This window comes from Stigmatopora argus, chromosome 15, assembly GCF_051989625.1.
Source record: "Stigmatopora argus isolate UIUO_Sarg chromosome 15, RoL_Sarg_1.0, whole genome shotgun sequence".
In the NCBI taxonomy this organism is placed as follows: Eukaryota; Metazoa; Chordata; class Actinopteri; order Syngnathiformes; family Syngnathidae; genus Stigmatopora; species Stigmatopora argus.
The window spans coordinates 13,303,584-13,322,327 of record NC_135401.1 but is presented as its reverse complement, the minus strand read 5'-3'; the positions used below and the strand labels follow the sequence as shown (position 1 = coordinate 13,322,327).

Here is an 18,744-nt window from a genome sequence, read left to right as displayed (position 1 = left end):
TCAGTCAGTCACAGGGCACACATAGAGAAAAACAACAATTTGCACTAACAATCACAGCAGCACAGAGCGGGAATCGATCCCACGCTTGCCCGCACTGAAGTCAGGCAAGTGAACCATTACATCATCAGGTGGCTCATACTGCCAAAATCATTCTCACATAATAGACAACTCCTTTTTATTTCATCATACTGTCATACACATATGCACGAACATTATACACAAACAAACACAAATATCCATTCTAAGATCCAGGTCCACACTTCATTAAAATGTTCTTACATGATTCATTTATGTAGTACTCGCATTGACTCAGAAGCAAACAAAGCCACATTTATGATTACACATAGACACAAATACTCACTGAAAAGTCCCTCACTGGGACAAACATTAAAATTATTCATTCATCTTCAATACAGCCGCACATCCTCATAAGGATCGCAGGGGTTGCTGGAGTCTATCCCAGCCGACTTCGGGCAAAATGCAGACTACACCACTTGATAGGTCGCCAGTCAGCCATAGGGCACACAGAAAGCCAAACAACCATTCCCACTTTCAATCATACCACCACTAGCAGGAACCGAGCCTGTGCATGCCCACAGTGAGGTCAGATGAGTGAACCTCGACACCACATGTGTGAAAGTGGCGGCCTGGGGGCCAAATCTGGCCGGCCGCATCATTTTGTGTGGCCCGGGAAAGTAAATCATGAGTGCCGACTTTCTGTTTTAGGATCAAATTAAAATGAAGAGTATAGATGTATATTACATTTCCTGATTTTCCCCCTTTTAAATCAATAATTGTAATTTTTTAATCCATTTTTTCTGTGTTTTTAGTTCAAAAATCATTTTGTAAAATCTAAATTTGTATTAAAAAAGCTAAAATAAACATTGTTTTAGATCTATAAAAAACTGAATATTCAGGGATTTTAATCCAGATCTTTTAATCCATTTATAAAAAAACGATCAAAATATTATAGTATCTAAAATGGTCCGGCACATATGAAATCGAGTTGACGTTAATGCGGTCCGCGAACCAACCCAAGTCTGACACCCTTGCTCTACACCATCAGGTGGCTACATTAATTAACTTTAATCCAAAATCACAGAAATCAGTTAAAAAAAACAGTCAGACAAAAACACTCAAATATTCACTCACACACAGACCTTGGTACGACTCCTCATGCCCTGGGTTTTGCTGGCCACCGATTCAGGGTGTCCCCTGCCTCTGGCCTGAAGTCAGCTGAGCTATGCTCCAGCACCCCCGCGACCCTAGTGAGGATAAAGCGGTTCCGAAAATGAATGAATGAATGAACACAGAGCTTGACTTTATAATTTGAAAATGCAATTTCTGGAGAATTGTTGCGGGGATCCTTGCTCTTCTCGTCTGTAGTATACTCTTCCTGTTGATTTTAGGGTATTTATAGGTCATTTGCTGTGGATTTTGAGTACCCTCCTGCTGATTTGGCAGCATTCAGCGACCACTTCTAGTTGATTTTGGGGCATTCACGGGTGGCTTTGTGTTGATATCTGTTTTTTTGGGCCGTGTTGCTGTGTGAATTCATGTTGATTTTGGGAGAATTCAAGGAAGTTTTTATTTTTTGGGCAAAAATTGTGGCGTTTTTGTGGGTCTTGTTTTGTGCCATTGGGTAAGAATGGAGGGATAGGAAATGTTTATGGTGTTTTTTATCAAACCTTTGAACAACAATACGTTTTGCCCAAATTTTGTGTATACATTGGATTTGTGAATTCATGGTTGTGTGAATTTAGTATATCAGAACAAAAACTGCCTCATTTGAAAATGTGAAATGTTTGCAACTGGAAATTAATGTTGTTATGAATGAATGATGTTATATTGGTAGGAATAAACAGATATTGTGTTTTTCGGCCAACCATGAGTCTCAGGAGCAATATAGGAGGAAGTATTTGGAATGTTTCAAGGTAAGAATGGTGTGAATTGGTTGGCTGTACGGTTCAACAAAAAAGCGGGTGGGAAAAAATCAAATATTATGTGAGGAGCTTTGCAAAGTACCCGCACAATTATACACCCCCTCTTTTGCCAACTCCCTTACTCAGAAGCTCACAAATTCAAATATACACACAGATGTATACACACACAATTATCTAAGCTGCACACCTCAATATGCAAGTGATTGATAATAGACATCAACTTATGTCTTTGTCTCTGTCTCACACACGCACATACACACATGGACGTAGCGTGATGATTGATGGCGGCCGTCAATGTGTCGCTCGGACGCTTACGTCAACTTCACTTTGCTTTTTTTTGGCCTTTCGGACATCGCTCAGCCCTTCGCCGTCTTCTATTAAATTGTTTTTTAAATGTTTCCTGATAGCTGCTAGGAACATTCAATCAGCATAGGTACACAATTAACTACACAGATGATGCGTTCAAGGACCAGACAACAGCTGGATTTGACACATTAAAGGGATAACCAGGCCATCCCAATCCAAATGGATGGCAAATGGATGGCTTGATACAAACACCATTCACTTAATTTTACTATAAATAATTTTATTTAATAAATAAATACATGAATAAATATATAAATAAATAAGCGTGTTGCTGAAGTATATATATATGTATATGTGTATGTGTATATATATATATATATGTATATATGTATATGTATATGTATATGTATATATATATATATATATATATATATATATATATATATATATATATATATATATATATATATATATATATATATGGGCGAGTGGTTAGCGCGTCAGCCTCACAGTTGCCAACTTCACTCATTCATTTTGGTAACATAGCCTCTCAGTGGGGGGACCCTGGTTCAAATCCAGGTCATGTCCATCTGTGTGGAGTTTGCATATTCTCCCGGGCATGCGTGGGTTTCCTCCGGGTACTACGGTTTCCTACCACATTCGAAAAACATGCATGGTATGCTGATTGGACACACTAAATTATCCCTAGGTATGGGTATGAGAGTGCATGGTTGTCCGTCTCCCTGTGCCCTGCGATCGGCTGGCCACCGATTCAGGGTGCCCCCCGCCTCTGGCCCGAAGTCAGCTGAGATAGGCTAGATAGTGGACTAGTCATTGCGACCAAATTATCTGTAGCGAGCTGCACAAGCAAATATACGTATCCTAAATGATATTTCTATTGTATGAGGTTATTATTGATGCTTTTTATATGTGTCGCAGCTGTAGCAGTAGTAAAGGTTTTATAGCCATACAATAGTTATTGAGGGTTGGATTGATTCAGACTGAAGGCGTACATGTAAAATGCACAAAAAATAAACACAAAAACTACATTGTTTTCATATTAACGTGTATTAGTATAATACACGTTATTATGAAAACAATGAATTTTTTGTGTGTCTATTTTTAATAGGCGTGACCAAGGTCAGAGTTTAAATCGCCGCCGCCAATCTTCAAAATGGCAGATGAGCCGGGAGTCAGTACGGCAGTGGATTGCAGAGCAGAGCAGCTCAGAAGTGGCGATTTACTGAAGAAAGACCGGATAAAGTTCTTACAGGACAATGCAGCGCATTCGGTACGTTGTCATTTGGGGATTTCGAAGCCCCAGTTCTCATTTTAAGAGTGCTTTTTGACGGGAGAATACTTTGTTGGCGTGATGTAGCCCCACGTGGTTGGAGACAGAAAAATGTTTGCAAACAAATTGTCTACATTGCGTTACCTCTAGCTCTTTATGTTTAAAAACAAATCATTCCATTGTATGTTTCAGTTCCTCAATGAGCACAGACTGCTGGAAAACACCAAGAATGTGACCAAAACGACCAAAAAGGACCAGCTTGTCGACGCCATATTGAGCTGTTTGTCAGCAAAGTGAATACTAGTTTCAATTTTCTCTCTCCGTGTAATAATTAAATATCAGCGTTAAATGCTTTGCTCAATTAGCTTGTTTTTCATTATGCTACATTCAAATTTTGAATGAAAACACACTTTAACTGATCTGGTGTTGATTTTTAATAGCAAGAACTTGTGTGGATAACTCACACCCATATAAGTGTTACAGTGGAGGTGTAAGAAATAAACAGTACACTTATAGATTATATACCAGTGGTTCTTAACCTTGTTGGACCTCCCAAACCCTACTTTAATGTGAAATAAACTGATTTTTGTTTTCAAATTCAAGATAAATATATTCCTCGCAGCACTGATTGGCCAAGCAATGTCACGTGATCAACTGCAGCCAGTAATGGTCAAGCGGGCATGTTATCGTGAATAGACATGATGAATCGATGTGTCTAAAATGTGTCCACCGAACCCAGGGGTACTCGGATGATTCGCCTAACGGCGAAACGTCTTTAGGCGAATCATCCGGTCACGGAGCCCAGGTTAAGAACCACTGATATATACCTTTACCCTGGGCTTGGACCTTTTCATTTTTAATATTTAAATGTGGTTTTGACAAAACCTAAGGGAGAAATTCATTCAACAATAGTGCAGGGGTCATTTTTGATTCAAGTTTCAACATGTGGTAAAATAATATTTTTTTCCTCAGTTTATGAAGAGAAAAATGGAAGGAATGATGACTTTTTGGGATTTTTTTTTAAATGAATGGATTTGAAATGATTGACTGGCAAAACTCATCCAGAATGAAATAACATGGGAAATGAATGTGTCATATGTGCACCCAAGTTTACCAAATCAATGCTAAAGAATTTTGACTTAACTAGTCCCCAGTCTGTTTTTTTAATTTTTATATTGGACTTGGTCTATGGGACCCCAGACTTTTTTTTCTCCCAGAATTCCAACGCCAAGAAGAGGATTTTTCGTCCATTGACCGATGGACGATTGCACCGGTCCATTTTTAATTGCTGGACGGCCTACACGAACCTATCTCGAAACCCACTTAGAATTTTTGTGGAAAAATAAAAGTTCTTGAATTGTATGCATGTCTTATTCATCACATTTACCTAGCAAAAGAATGCAAGCAAGATGACAAGTTAAAACTTTTTATTAACAGGAAAACATTAGCACAGTTGGCATCACATTGAAGTGTGGATTGGTGTGGCCAGTCTTATTTTTCTCCACCTGCAGACATAGGACAAGACATAGTTAGATGCATTACACTTAGAATTAAATCTTGCCCCCCAAAAAAACATATTTAAAAAAATGTATTTTTAAAAGAAAAAATGACTTGGAATTAAATCCTGCCTTAGCATATTAACAAAAAAGACTGAGAATTATACCCCCCAAAAATTGCTGCTCCAAAATCTACTTTTAATTAGCCAACATTAAATATTATGATTAAAAGAGGTTTCAAATAACCCTACCTACCTTAAATTTTCAACGGTGTGTTCAACCTAGCATTAAACTAACAGATTTGTTGGTGTTTTTGGCTCAATTGATTGCTAAAAAAATCTCCCGGTAGTGTGATAAAAATGCACTTAGGGCAGTAAATTGCTCTACACCAGGGGTCTCGAACTCAAATTACCTGGGGGCCGCTAGAGGCCGAGTCTGGGTGAGACTGGGCCGCATCAGGATTTCCACAAGAAAAGCACTGATAAAACATTCCAACGTTATCAAATATCTTTATTTTTTAACAAAAAATAATGAATTAAATAAATTAACTTAAAGATGAATAAAAAATAAATCAATCAGTAATACAAAACCAAATAATACTAATGAGCATACAGTAGATATACACTGGCTGGCTAAGTAGAGAAAATGAATTATTTTTATTCCGTTTCAAATGTCTGTATTAACAGCTCTTTAACCTTTAACTTTCTGAACTTGAATGGAACATTGAACATGAAATATTCTGAACACGGCTTCTCATGCCTACTCCTTGCTGCTAGAGACCTGGCAGCGCTTCTTCTCACATAGTCACATTTGGCTTGAGGGAGGAAGCAGTGGAGACCCTCAGTAGAGCTTGAAGATGCTCATCAGTAAGTCTGCACCTGTACTTGGACTTATTGAAGTTCAAGGTGGAGAAGAGCTTCTCACACAAGTATGTGCTCCCAAAAAGGCACATGGTACGCTTGAACCTTCGGGAAAGTTCAGGGAAGCTGGGGGTCAACTCTCTCAAAAATTGCCCAAGCTTGTCTGCTTCTCCACTCACCTCCCTGAACTTGGCTTTGAGTGCAGAGTTGCACTGCAGGTCAATGAGCTCCATTTGAAGCTCAGGAGGGGCATCTTGCACATCAAAGGAGAAGGGGTCCGCAAAAATTTGAAATGTGGCTTTGTGTGTCTTGAAGTCTGCAAATCTGTGATCAAATTCCTCCTGTAGCTTCGAAATGGCCTCAAGATACTTCTCACCACTGAATGGTGTGCCTGCATCCACGAGAGCCTTGCATGCTGGGAAATGGCAAAGGTTTGTCTGAGAGAGCTGGGCTTTCCATAACACAAGTTTAGTGCAGAATGCTCTCACGTTGTCATAGGCAGCACTGACAAGTTGCCCCTGGCCTTGTAGCTTCTTGTTCAGTACATTAAGCTCATGTGTGATATCAACAAGAAAAGCCAAGTCCATGAGCCATTTGGGATCACTTAGCACAGGATCAATCAACTCACAAACGGTGTAGCTAGCTTTGACTGCTGCATTACTGTCTTTGGTAGCCTTCTTGAAGAGATCCTGTTGCCTCAGAAGACGTGTTTTAAGACTGGCAACCTGGTTGGCTCTCTCATCTCCCTGGTATTTTTCGTACTCCTCAGCATGTCTCGTAGTACAATTACGTTTCAAATTGTATTCCTTGTGCACCGCAACTTTTTCAGTGTAAATGAGACACGTCGGGGTGCCCCTGTGTTCAACAAAGAAATATTGCACTCCCCACTTTTCTTGAAACTGTCTGTGCTCATCACCGACCTTTCTCTTCACGGCAGGCTTTGAAAGAGACATCTCTGGGGCTCTGTAATATGTTTTTCCACTTGGAATGAGTCTCGGGTTGATCTTTCACATTCAGTCGCGCGGGTTTGTGGCGCATGTGCACTTTCGCTCTCCGTTTCAATCGCGGAGATGGCTACAGACACTGACACAGGCTGGATCACGGGTCATAGCGCCTCATTCAGTTCTATGCTGAGAGCAGCGGAGGAGTGTGCGCGCCGAGCGGAGTGATCGGCCTCACGGCTTCTCCTCCGCCCAGCTGATTGGAGGAATGAATGAGTGAGTGAGCGAGGCACTGGACAGCCCGGCCGATGTCCCGCCCTCCAGAGCCGTATACCTCACCGTGATTGGTTCATTCAGCTCCGAACCAAAGTTCCCTCTAATTTTTTGTTGGTCTGAGCAGAAAGACAACCTCCCTGAGCGCACTGAGTACCAGTGTGAGCGACATCATCGGTACTCGGATGATTCGCCTAAAGACGTTTCGCCAACGGACGTTTGACAGACGGGCAGGTCGCCGAATGGACATTCCACCGAACGTTCATTCGGCCGAACGGAGGTTTCGCCGAAACGGGATTCGAACGCTCGCCCCGCCGGATCGTGTGTGTACAAGTTTTTCAACCTCGGCCCGCGGGCCATATACGGCCCGTTAGGATTTTTAATCCGGCCCGCCGCCGGTGTTGTCCAAATTATAGTAAAAATCAATGTTTGTCTACCATCAATGGCAGTCCGGGAGTAAGCACTCTTGGGCAGGCAGATGTAGCAGAACCGAGCCGTAAAATGACAGCAATCGGGTCAAATCCATCCTAAAACAGCATTTAATGATTAAATACAAATACTGGATGATATCGCGATGGAGGCAAAAAAACGTCTATAGACGTCCATTCGCCAAACGGCTCAAAATGCTCTCAAATTCGGTCAAATCCAGCTGAAAACAGCGTTTAATGATTAAATACAAATACTAGTATTTGTATTTAATCATTAAACTAACAAATACTAGTACGACCTGTCCGTCTGTCAAACGTCCGTCGGCGAAACGTCTTTAGGCGAATCATCCGGTCACGACATCATCATTGCTCGCTATCGGCACACCAGTATCACACCTGCCACAAGCAGGTGCATGTCAATGTTCCCTCTAATTTTTCATGTAAAACATGCTGTAAAACAAGAAAAACATGAGTGGACAGAGCTACTGCCACTGGCTGCCACTTAAACGGCGACATCATGGGGAAAGGGGTAAAAAAAAAAATTTAAAAAAAAAAAAAAAAAATTACAATTAAAATAAAAATCGATCTTTCATATTAAGACGGGGGCCGCAAATTATCGTCCCGAGGGCCGCAGTTGGCCCGCGGGCCGCAAGTTTGAGACCCCTGCTCTACACCTTACCTCGTCGTGGTAGTCATCCGCCAACATTGAAAACGCTGTTTGAAAGGACGAGATACTGCGCATGTGCTTAATTTACGCAGCTGCGTCGCCAATAGGCGTAACCACACCCATATTTCCCTCCATATTGAATGTGGAAAAGATGGTGGTTTGCTTACCGCGTTCCATGAGGTGGTTTGTCCTCCCAACTCAACGTCATGTTTTGAAGATGACGTAGAATAGTCGAGATTTTTGTGGTCTTGGTGCTATAAAACAGTATGTGTATACTACAATGAAACTCAAATGCATCTTTAAACTCAAAGAGGGATACTATAGTAACTATAGCATCCCTCTTTGAATGAATGAACTATAGCAGAGTTCATTCATTCATTCATTTTCTGAACCGCTTTATCCTTATTAGGGTTGCGGAGGGTGCTGGAGCCTATCCCAGCTGACTTCGGGCCAGCGGCGGGGGAATTGGTGGCCAGCCAATCGCTGGGCACAAGGAGACAAACAACCATTCACGCGCACACTCATACCTAGGGAAAATTTAGTGTCCAATCAGCCTACCATGCGAGTCTTTGGAATGTGGGAGGAAACCGGAGCACCTAGAGAACACCCACACAGGCCCGGGGAGAACATGCAAACTCCACACAGGTGGACCGACCTGGATTTGAACCCAGGACCCCAGAACCGTGAGGCCAACGTGTTAACCACTCAAGCCGCCGGTCCACCCACTGCACGCCGTCACAGTCAAAATAGATTTGACATCTATCGCCGTCAATGGCACTGATATGTGATCATTGCAACACTAATACATTTGTATCTAGAGTGAAAAAGATAATAAAATAATATGAATAACAAGCCAATATTTGTCTTATAAAGCAATGCAAAGATAACAGGATATAGAAGTAAATACATGCACGAATGTACACCATGACGAAGGTGCGATTGTCTTCTCCCATTTGATGAATAATTTCCGTCATGAGTGCTGGGATCACTTTGGGAACGTTGCTCCTTCAATCAGGACAACATTATGATCATATAAAAACACATCATCTTTTTCATTATCATTTTTATGATCATCATCATCATCATGGTGGTGACCTTGTGATGGGCAAGGAAAACAAGTTTTCACTTCAGTGTGGTTATACTCCAATCATGCCGCGCGGAGAAGAAGAAAAGTGGAGGTGATTGAGGGCAGGACAAAAATTTTTGCAGTTAAATGGGAATTTATGACTTTGATCATCATCACCATCATAATCTCAATAAGCAAAACATAAACATTTGGTTGTCTGTGGTCATTTTTTTCATCCTGATTGAGGCTGCGACTTTCTCACTACACAAAATAGTCACTTTTGACAAAAACAGACAAAAAGTGATGATAATTCTCATTTTTATTAATTATTGGCGTAGTCTAGCATGCCTCTCTCTGGATGAGGTGCTACAAGTCATCCTAATCACATCAGCTTCATACAGCAAACAGTAAAAAGAGTGCCTGTTTTTTTCTTCTTATAGCAAACAGACCTTTTGACCTCTGTTACACATCAATTCCAAGTAAAAAAAAAAGAAGAAGATGAAACACTTCTCCAAAAATGACGTTGATATCTTAGCTCGCATGAGTTTCAGGATGCGGGAAACATGCAGTCGGGACACGCAAAGCAACACACAAGTAGCATTCCACCTTTACAAATGTACACAATTTATCATCATCCTCACCCTCATCCATATGGTTGCTAAAAAGGTAGATGTCATCTTAAGCAAGGCACAAATAGACTCAAACCATAGTTGAGCTTCATTCATCCAAGCAAAACAGCAAAACACCAAAGCATGACCCTCGCAATATGGCCACCACCACACACGCAACATGGATGCTATGCCATCGTTGCATAGATAAAACATCACATTTCTGTCCATTTTTCAGTTTAACTTTCAGGGTCATCTTCAAAAAAACATCGCTCTGTCACATGGTCCTATTTGTGTTCGTGTATTTTGTATGTGATGAAGTGCACATAATTGTGTTGGTGTGCACTGTGTGTATGTGTGTGTTGGATGTGATGTTCAACCTTGGATTTTCTCTTTCTTATGTCTTTTCTTCTATTTTCTAAATTCTTCACACTTTCTGTATTATACTTTCATCTTCTCTTTCAGCAGTCACATGTCAGTTGTCCTCATTCTGAAATGCTTGGTGGTGGCAGCCCTCACAGTTGAACCGGGATGGCCCTGCCTCCTGAAGGTCCTGTCTGGATGGGAAAAGTAAACAAATAAAGGAAATGCAGATGGAATTCAAGAAAAATGTACCAATTGACAATTTGGAGGCAAAATTTGGCTATGCTCACACTCTAGAATACACGTGTCAAAGTGGCGGCCCGGGGCCAAATCTGGCCTGTCGCATCATTTTGTGTGGCCCGGGAAAGTAATTCATGAGTGCCGACTTTCTGTTTTAGGATAAAAATGAAGAGTATAGATGTATATTAAATTTCCTGATTTTCTTTTGTGTGGCCCGGGAAAGTAATTCATGAGTGCCGACTTTCTGTTTTAGGATAAAAATGAAGAGTATAGATGTATATTAAATTTCCTGATTTTCCCCCTTTTAAATCAAAAAATGTAATTTTTTAATCCATTTTTTCTGTGTTTTTAGTTCAAAAATCATTTTGTAAAATCTAAAAATATATTTAAAAAAAGCTAAAATAAACATTGTTTTAGATCTATAAAAAACTGAATATTCAGGGATTTAAATCCAATGTTTTTAATCCATTTATAAAAAATATATCTAAATATTATATCTAAAATGGTCCGGCCCACATGAAATCGAGTTGACGTTAACGCGGCCCACGAACCAACCCGAGTCTGACACCCCTGCTCTATATATATATATATATATGTATATATATATATATATATATATATATATATATATATATATATATATATATATATATATATATATATATATATATATATATATATATATATATATATATGCATAAAGCACATCTTTCTGCAAGTTTTTATTATGAGCAACTACCATAAACTTAACGCTATTTAGTCTCACTATGGAGATTAGCATCAAGCTAGTTGATTTGGGTGAGAAAAATACTTTCACTGATATTTCTTTTGAATCAGTCCACAGTAAGAACTGCTATTTATTTCTCTTCTTTTGTCAGTATGAAACTTTCAGTGCATCAGTGGATGATGAAACCTCAACAAACACACACACACACACACACACACTTGTGGACCTTCTGCTGTCTGGGTCACAGAGCACATCATGAGCTGCATTCACCATTGCTTTAATTGAGCTAGTGCATGTGTGTGTGCGTGAACAGGTGGGCTAGACTGGGACACCCGATGGGGGTCAGTACCAGCTGTATGCATCGCTGATATCATGTGTTTGTGGGTGTGTGTGTGTGTGTTTTGTGCATGCAGCTTCGTCCTCTCGTGTGTGTGTGCACGCGTGTGTGTGCAGCTGCTGGGCTGTCAGAGTGTCTACAGGACTCGCGTGCCCTGCCCTGAGGGTGGTTTGTGAGTGTAGATGGGTGCACTGAGGTTTGCTTAGCCCTGGAGGCACCCATAGGCCAGCCACTAGTGTACACACACGTGAAAGCGCACCGTATATTCATAGTCTTTGTTCCTCGGCTTTTTTTGTTTGATTTTGTATGTGATAGAAATGATGGAATTCAGGGGAAGAGCCAGGCTAGATCATTTTCCACCTCTGCTGTTTGTCTACATGTGACCGGACATTGACTGGCGACCAGGTCTTAACTCATTCACTGCCACTGACAGTGCTAGAGGTCCAATTATTTTTGACCGGGAGGGTTGGCAGGCAATGAGCCGGTACTCGGCCGTTTGGTCGCCGGACTTTTGGTCGCCGGACGTTTGGTCGCCCGGAAGGTTATTGATAATTACCATTTAAAATTGTTGCTCAAATTCCCTAAATACAAACTGTGAATTATTATTTCGTCATACTTAATGCCCTATTAATTATTAGGCTAAAGAAAAGCTCCAAATTTCCCGTACTTTTATTGTGTTTTGTTGGAGAACTTGTTAAGACCCTGACTGACGTCCCTTCCTAAGGGGACAACTCATGTACATACAAACTCTTATACACTCACACGTCCGCTCAGTGAAACTGCTCAGGGCCATTGTTGGCTTTTATTGATGCGTAGACCGTGTTGTTTTACCTTGTTTTGTCGCCGGACTTTTGGTCGCCGGACCTTTGGTCGCCGGACGTTTGGTCGCCGATTGTTTGGGTCCGGGCGACCAAAGGTCAGGCGACCAAAAGTCCGGCGACCAAAAGTCTGGCGACCAAACGTCCGGCCACGCAATGAGCCTAATGTGGATAAACCTTATGGAACAAGAATGGAAGAAAATCAGTAGTTGTTTGCGACTTACTCTGATAGGCCGAACCAAGACTTGGCCCCGCCCCTTCTGGGCCGTGGTGGATTGATTGACAGCCTTGACCTTCCACACAGACAAAGAAAGACATTAATTTCAGTTTGAAATGTGCAGAAATAGCTTAAAACTAAATTCACGAATTGGTCCAGAAAATTTGTCGGCGGTGTGATTGTGAGTAGAAATGGTTATTTTTCTATGTGTGCCCTATGATTGACTGGTGACTAGTCTTAAGCAGGGGTCTTCAACTTCGGTCCTTGAGGGCCACTATTCAGTTACCGCAACTAAATCCAATGATCAACTCATCAGCAACCTGTCCAGAGGCCTGATAATGATCCTGATTTTTTGTTCCAGGTGTGTTGGATGAGGGGGACGTGGAAAACAGACTGAATAAGGACCCTTGACAATCAGAGTTGGTGACCCCTGTTCTAGAGTGTAGTTTGCCTTTTGCTTGAAGTCAGCTGGGATAAGCTAGTTGTGTCCTTTCTAAGAAGAAAAATCAAAACAAATCAAGCGAGTTTTTGCAACCAGCGTTTGGGCGATGTAAATAAAATCCACAAAGGGATACAGAGTCTACCATGCATAATAATAATAATAACAATGCATTACATTTTATTATTCTTTGGGTTGCACTTTCATCTCATTTGCTTTTTTTCCCTTTTGTGTTTGGAAAACCGCAACTAGCAGCAAAATTGTCCGTGCCTACCGACGATTCCCTCAAAGTGCTAAAAGTGGCTAAAGCGCCAACGAGCAAGACCGTGTGCTGATTTGCATGAGGAAATAGAAAAGTGGGGGAGAAAAAAAAGAGCCCAAATGCACTAATTCAAGGCTGATGAATCCTAATCAAATGCGACTGATAGTAATTATGCTGATGTTGTTCCTTGGACCTGAAAGTGAGACGTCTGCAAATCCCACCTTAGCACCTCGGGGGTAGGAGGGGCAGGGGCGTGATGCAAAACTGAGCGGAAGCATACATTTTTTGTGTGTGTAAAAGTCATTTTTTTACTGCTAGACATGACTTGAATATACACTTGATATTTAGCTTAGCATTTAGCTTGCGGATTGAATGGCACATTCCCTGTGTGGACTGAAATAGATGACATGAACTTCCTTATGTATGTGTATAATGTAAGATGACCTTCATAAGTGATTTTAATCCATTCACTGCCATTGATGGTGAAAGATGTCCAATCTATTTGGGAGTCAACATTGCAAAACGTGTGCAACGTGTTTTAGAAGTGAGAGGCTCCAGCACCCCCCCGGGACCTTTGTGAGGATAAGCAGTTTGGAAAACGGTTTGGAATGGAAGTAAATCTTCATTTAATTTTCAATAGCCTTCAAGCTTTTATCAAAGGCTACAGAATTTTTGGTATGTTTTGTTATTTGATTTTAAACTTTTTGGTTGTTGATAATGACGCCAGGGCCTGTCAGGAGTGCCCTTTTGGCCCTCCTGGGTTGCCGTCGACACGTACCGGCTGTAGCCAATTCAATGTTTACTTTCGGTTCCTGTATTTAAGTAAGCGACGCGTCATCACACGTCGCCGGATCATACTACCTTCGTTCACTATCGATGACATCATGGACTGTTGTTAGCGGTTGCTAGCGGTCGCTAGCGGTCGCTAGCGGTCGTATTTCTGTTGCCATTCTGTTGCCTCTGTCCGTATGCGCGCCGCATGCGGCCACGTTTGTTTCCCACGTTTTGGTTGATGCATTAAAGGACTCGTTATCACGCTAATGCCTCGTCCTCTCCTGCCTCCTGCATTTGGGTCCCTACCTACATCCACGGTCGCGGCGCACAACGCGGCGCGACCGTAACAGATACCCCCGATCGCGCTGCGACGACCCAGCGACGCAGCGTGATCATAACAGGGCCTATGTCCGATTATTATTATTATTATTATTAAACAGAGAGCTGCCCGGTGGAGCGAATGGTTAGCGAGTCGGCCTCACGGCTCTGGGGCCCTGGGTTCAAACCCAGGTCACGTCCACCTGTGTGGAGTTTGCATGTTCTCCCCGGGCCTGTGTGGGTGTTCTCCGGGTGCTCCGGTTTCCTCCCACATTCCAAAGACTTGCATGGTAGGCTGATTGGACACTCTAAATTGCCTCTAGGTACGGGTGTGAGTGTGCATGGTTATCCGTCTTAACGTGCCCTCCGATCAACTGGCAACCGATTCACGGTGTCCCCCCCCTCTGGCCCGGAGACAGCTGGGATGGCTCCAGCACCCCCCGTGACCCTAATGAGGATAAAGCGGTTCATACAATGAGATGAGATGAGATTTTAAACAGAAACATGAAGTTAAATACTTTTGTGTGCATCACTAATTTATGTGGTGGCCTGGAGTTTGACACCTGTGAAGTAAAATGTTGATTTTATCATCTAAGTAAGAAATCAAACAGTAGTTGAACAATGTTAAACATTTTATAAGAGCCAACAGATGTTGAAGTGGTTCTTTTCCTGTTTGAATTAGGCTGTCTGGTGGCAGTGCGACTGTGAGCGTGAGTGGTTGTCTGTTTCATTGTGCTTTGTGATTGGCTGGTAACCAGTTTTCCTGGTGCCTGTGGTTGGCTGGGATAGGTTCTAGCACCCCTGCAACCTTTGTGAGGATAAGCGGTACGGTAGATGGATGGATGTTATTGTTTTAATGTCCTACCTAACCCTAGCCAGGACTAACAAGAAGATTTAAGAGGATCAGACTAATAGCATAGGACCAACCTGCTTTTTCTTCTTCCCCGCCATGACGGTTGTCGTTGTCGTGTTGGCTTCCTGACGCCTTCGCGCTGTCGTCCTGGCTTCAGGCTGTTTGACGCTGCGGGCTGCAGCCTCGCCTCGCCTCCCCGTCGCCGCCCTATCAGCCTCTTTGATCGGCCCGCAGTTAATTTTGGGATTAATACGCGTGGCAGCGGCGGAGGCGGGCGGCTCTTTTGAGGGATTTGTCGCAGCGCCGCCGACACTTATCTTGGTCATTACGGCGCCAATATTGGATTGAAGCGTTTTAGTATCTGCCAAACATTGGGCCGGCGAGGAGTCTATCAGGGCGACACGCGCCCGGGGATTAAGATAAGAAGGCGCCTCATTACTACGCGCCTCCTCATGCCGGCATGACACGTCGCAGCCTGCGAGTTGCGAGGCCTCCCCCCGCTTTGCTTCACCTGAAACCTTGCTGTTGATGGAGAAAGAGCTGTAGGGAGGCTCCTGGACAGCAGATGCCATGCCTTTGACCTTCTCAGGATCTGTGAGGAAGTGCTTAGGACCAGCAATCTTGACTGCCGAACCCTTTTGGACCTCGTTATTGATGCAAAACAAGCTATAAGGAGTCTTCGGTTCAGCCGAGACAAGACTCTTGAGATCACCTGGTTTATTCTCCTCTTTCAAGAGTTGTGGTTCCTCAAGTTTGGAGACTTTCTCCTGGACTGCTGGCATGGTGAAGTATAGGGGCGAACTTTGGGAGACCTCGACAGAAGGCTCCTGAACAGCTAAGACATTGCTTTGGACATCCTCAGGTATCTTTTTCTCCTCATCGGTTTTTAGGGAATCAAGGTTGGAGATCTTTGACAACTTTCCATAGGATGGCATGTTGTTGTAAAGGGGAAAACCGTGGTCTATAACTTCTGGAAGAGCAAACGTGGCACTCCGATCCTCTTCAGTCTGTCTCAGTTGTCCCTCTTTCTTCAAGAATGGCTGTGAGCCATCCGGTTTAAATATCATTGGGGCGTTATTAGTGGGTGGCATGAGAGGTGGGCCCAAGTAGACCTCCTCAGTGCAGGCAGGGAAGAGCGTCTCCTCGTCGCAGAGGTCCGGGCTGGGAGGCAACGAGGGGCTGGAGATGGCGGCGGGGTGATCACGTGTATCCAAGTCCAGAGTGCAAACGTTGTCATTGTCAGGACGATGTGTTTTGGCTTCAACGGTCAAATCAGGGCTGGGGACTGGTGTGGGGGTTGCGGCAAAGGTCGTTATGAGGTACGGTATGGGTGTGGCACTCTTGTCCTCGGCGCATTGAGTGACTTCGCCGCAGTCGCTGTCGTGAGAGGAGAGCGACAAATAAGCGTAGAAGTCGCCTTTACGGAGATGTAAGGGCTGATGTGAATGTTGCACCACCTGGTAGAAGTACCAACAAAACAAAGTCAATGATTCATGATTGGATGCGTTGAGGGGCACTTTTAACTGATCCGACTAGAAACAAACATTGCAAGTTGCGATCTGTAATGTGTTTGATTCAATGACGGAAAATCAGTCAACGTCTGATGGGAACACAGACAAAAAAGATGCAGAGCAAAATTTCACAGCAGCTAATTGAAAATATCAAGTGCAACCAAAAAGAACACATAGAATATACTTGAATAGTCTAATACCATGAAGTATTTCTGCGTTTTTACAAGACATTAGTCTTCAAATATACTTAGATTTAAAAAAAAAAAAAACTTACTGGCAATGTTCCCTCTAATTTTTTGTTTGTCTGGGCAGAAAGACAACCTCCCTGAGTACACTGAGTATTGGTGTGAGCAACATCATCATTGCTCGCTATGGCCACACACCAGTATCACACCTGTCATAGGCAGGTGCATGTCTACTACACATAAATGATTTAGTAATAATAAAATGTAATTACCGTAATTACTCGAATATAACACGCAGGTTTTTGCTATATAATTAATTCCAATAGTTGGGGGTGCGTGTTATAATCAAGAACTAAAATAAATTACAAATTTTCGATCGAAAAAAGCATTGTCAAACTCACTTTGACGCACGGATTTTACGTCATCTCGTACAGCTGACGCACGGATTTTACGTCATCTCCTAAAGCCGACGCATGGATTTTACGTCATCTCGTAAACCCGATCGAAAATCGGAAAGCCGAGACCACCACTGCCCCCCTCTAGCCTCGTACTCGTCTCAGTTCACCCTCTCTCAGTTCAGTGTTATAATCAATAACTAAAATAAATTATAAATTTTCGATCGAAAAAAGCATTGTCAAACTCACTTTGACGCACGGATTTTACGTCATCTCGTACAGCTGACGCACGGATTTTACGTCATCTCCTAAAGCCGACGCATGGATTTTACGTCATCTCGTAAACCCGATCGAAAATCGGAAAGCCGAGACCACCACTGCCCCCCTCTAGCCTCGTACTCGTCCCAGTTCACCCTCTCTCAGTTCAGTGTTATAATCAATAACTAAAATAAATTAGAAATTTTCGATCGAAAAAAGCATTGTCAAACTCACTTTGACGCACGGATTTTACGTCATCTCGTACAGCCGACGCACGGATTTTACGTCATCTCGTAAAGCCAATCGGATGATGTGTTGTGGGAGGAAGAGGAAGTTGACGCATACCGGCTGTAGCCAATCCATTGATTCCTTTCGTTTCCTGTATTTAAGTAGCAACGCGTCATCACACGTCGCCGGATCGTTCACTATCGTTGACTATCATTGACTGTTGTTAGCGGTTGCTAGCGGTCGCTAGCTGTCGTTATTCTGTTGCCTCTGTCCGTATGCGCGCCGCATGCGGCCACGTTTGTTTCCACGCCTTGGTTGATTCATTAAAGGACTCCGTATCACGCTGAATGCCTCGTCCTCTCCTGCTTCCTGTATTCGGGTCTACCTACATCCACGGTCGCGTCGCACAACGCGGCGCGACCGTAACAGATGCCCCCGATCGCGCTGCGACGACCCAGCGACGCGGCGCGATCATAACAAGAGGACAGACAAAGAGAGAGAGGAACTCTTCATTTGAAGGATTCTAATGAATAAATTTGTTTGAACAAAACAATCGTGAAACGAAGAAAAAAAGGTAAGATTTCTGATTTTCGTCAGCGGGAAATTTTAGGTGCGCACTATATTCGAGTACTGCGTTTTTCCAGATTTTTTTGGCCCAAAATGACCTGCGTGTTATTTTCGAGTGCGCGTTATATTCGAGTAATTACGGTATTAATATCTATGAATGGGCGGCCCAGCGGATGAGTGGTTTGCGCGTCGGCCTCACAGCTAAAATAAAATAAATAAAAATATAAAAAATTGGGATTTTATTTTGTGCGCTCCATATGATTTGCTGTGCGCAGAGAAGACAAGAGTAGTGCGCAATTGCGCACACACGCGCAGCTTAGAGGGAACATTGCTTACTGGTGTAGTAAACACAAGATCTTAACTATTTGGCTGC

At 42.7% G+C, this 18,744-nt stretch overlaps 2 protein-coding genes across 2 annotated transcripts in view; both read right to left on the bottom strand.

Moving 5' to 3' along the window:
• Window positions 1-9,575: 9,575 nt before the first annotated feature.
• LOC144089704 (uncharacterized) lies at window positions 9,576-16,313 on the bottom strand. Its single transcript, XM_077620803.1, has 3 exons — window positions 15,302-16,313; window positions 12,589-12,657; window positions 9,576-10,436 (listed from the first exon to the last, which is right to left on the bottom strand). Exons 1-3 carry the CDS (start codon window positions 16,292-16,294, stop codon window positions 10,395-10,397), a joined length of 1,104 nt encoding a protein of 367 aa, XP_077476929.1. The 5' UTR covers window positions 16,295-16,313; the 3' UTR covers window positions 9,576-10,394.
• The window catches only part of LOC144090121 (A-kinase anchor protein 6-like), a gene marked incomplete at its 3' end in the record, with an annotated part of 102,834 nt that continues 100,387 nt past the window's right edge, over window positions 16,298-18,744 (bottom strand). The window contains exon 20 of the mRNA XM_077621440.1: window positions 16,298-16,684. Within this exon, the coding sequence (XP_077477566.1) occupies window positions 16,298-16,684 (387 nt within the window). The remainder of the gene's footprint in view (window positions 16,685-18,744) is intronic.